The following is a 1,122-nucleotide window of genomic DNA, read 5'->3' on the forward strand; positions in this document are numbered from 1 at the left end:
CCGTAATTCCCAGAATTTCCCCAAGTATTTTTACTGTCGACAGCATATGTAGTTCTCCATGAGCTTATTACCCCTCCAGGACCCAGTCTTCCGCCAGCTCGCGTATCCTGGCGTATCTTAGGTTCAATCGAGTAAGATACGAGTAAGCCCCCCATGCGACACACTTTGTTACCTTGCTCTTGCACATGATATCTCTTATCCTCTCGAGGCTACTATTGGATTGCGTTCCAGTGTTGCCACTACCATGCAGCGTTTTGCATTCCCTGCATTCCCCTTCCCTAGCATGTTCGGAGGGGGAGGAGGCGGCCTATTTGGACAACAGCAGAGCTCACAAGCCGGTGGCCTCTTTGGCGGTGGCGGTCAGCCAGCTGGAGGTGGCCTCTTTGGTGGTCAACAGCAGCAACAGGTAGTGTGGCAGATTCGCGATACCGTGCGGTATGTCCTGGGTTCTCAGGGTGGAGGTCTCTTTGGTAGCAGTCCTCAGCAGACAGCACAGGGGGGCGGCCTCTTCGGTGGAGGCGGCGGCTTTGGCCAACAACAGCAACGACCAGCTGGTGGTCTTTTCGGAGGTGGTGCTTTCGGCCAACAGGTGGGTCACGACTCTGCCACTGTATTGTGGGATGATACTCGTAACCGTAGTCCTCTGGGGGTGGTCTCTTCGGAGGAGGAGGGGCCTTTGGGCAGCAGCAGAACACTGGTGGAGGTCTCTTCGGACAACAACAACTAGCAGCAGCAGGTGGCGGCATGTTCGGCCAGCAACAGGTGACATGCACCATACCACTCCCTAAGCAACAAGCGTCTAATTGTACAGAACAGCGCTGGTGGTGGCCTCTTCGGTGGTGGTGGTACCGCCTTCGGAGGAGGAGGGGGCCAAGCAGCGGGCACCTCTCAAGTCAAGTACCAACAGGTCATCGACCACGACTCACGTCTGAAGGTAGTACTAGTAATACTACTACCACTGCTGTTATTCGATTCGAACCTTTGGCCAGCTCGTGTCGATAACGGCAATGGACGCCTACAAGGGCAAGTCGTTCGAAGAATTACGGTATGAGGACTATGCCCAGGGTCGAGGGCCAGCCGGGGCCGCTGGGGCTGCTACTGGCATGCAGCAGCAGCCTACAA

At 56.0% G+C, this 1,122-nt stretch overlaps 1 protein-coding gene across 1 annotated transcript; it reads left to right on the forward strand.

Moving 5' to 3' along the window:
• Positions 1 to 244: 244 nt before the first annotated feature.
• On the forward strand, positions 245 to 937 carry Pmar_PMAR011026 (Pupal cuticle protein Edg-91 precursor, putative; the record flags this gene model as incomplete). Its single annotated transcript, XM_002773070.1, has 3 exons — positions 245 to 406; positions 455 to 589; positions 640 to 937. Coding segments are annotated over 3 exons (595 nt in total), but the record flags the coding sequence as incomplete, so codon positions are not given.
• Between the last annotated feature and the right edge of the window lie 185 nt (positions 938 to 1,122).

This window comes from Perkinsus marinus (assembly GCF_000006405.1).
Source record: "Perkinsus marinus ATCC 50983 genomic scaffold scf_1104296959588, whole genome shotgun sequence".
NCBI classification, from domain to species: domain Eukaryota; phylum Perkinsozoa; order Perkinsida; family Perkinsidae; genus Perkinsus; species Perkinsus marinus.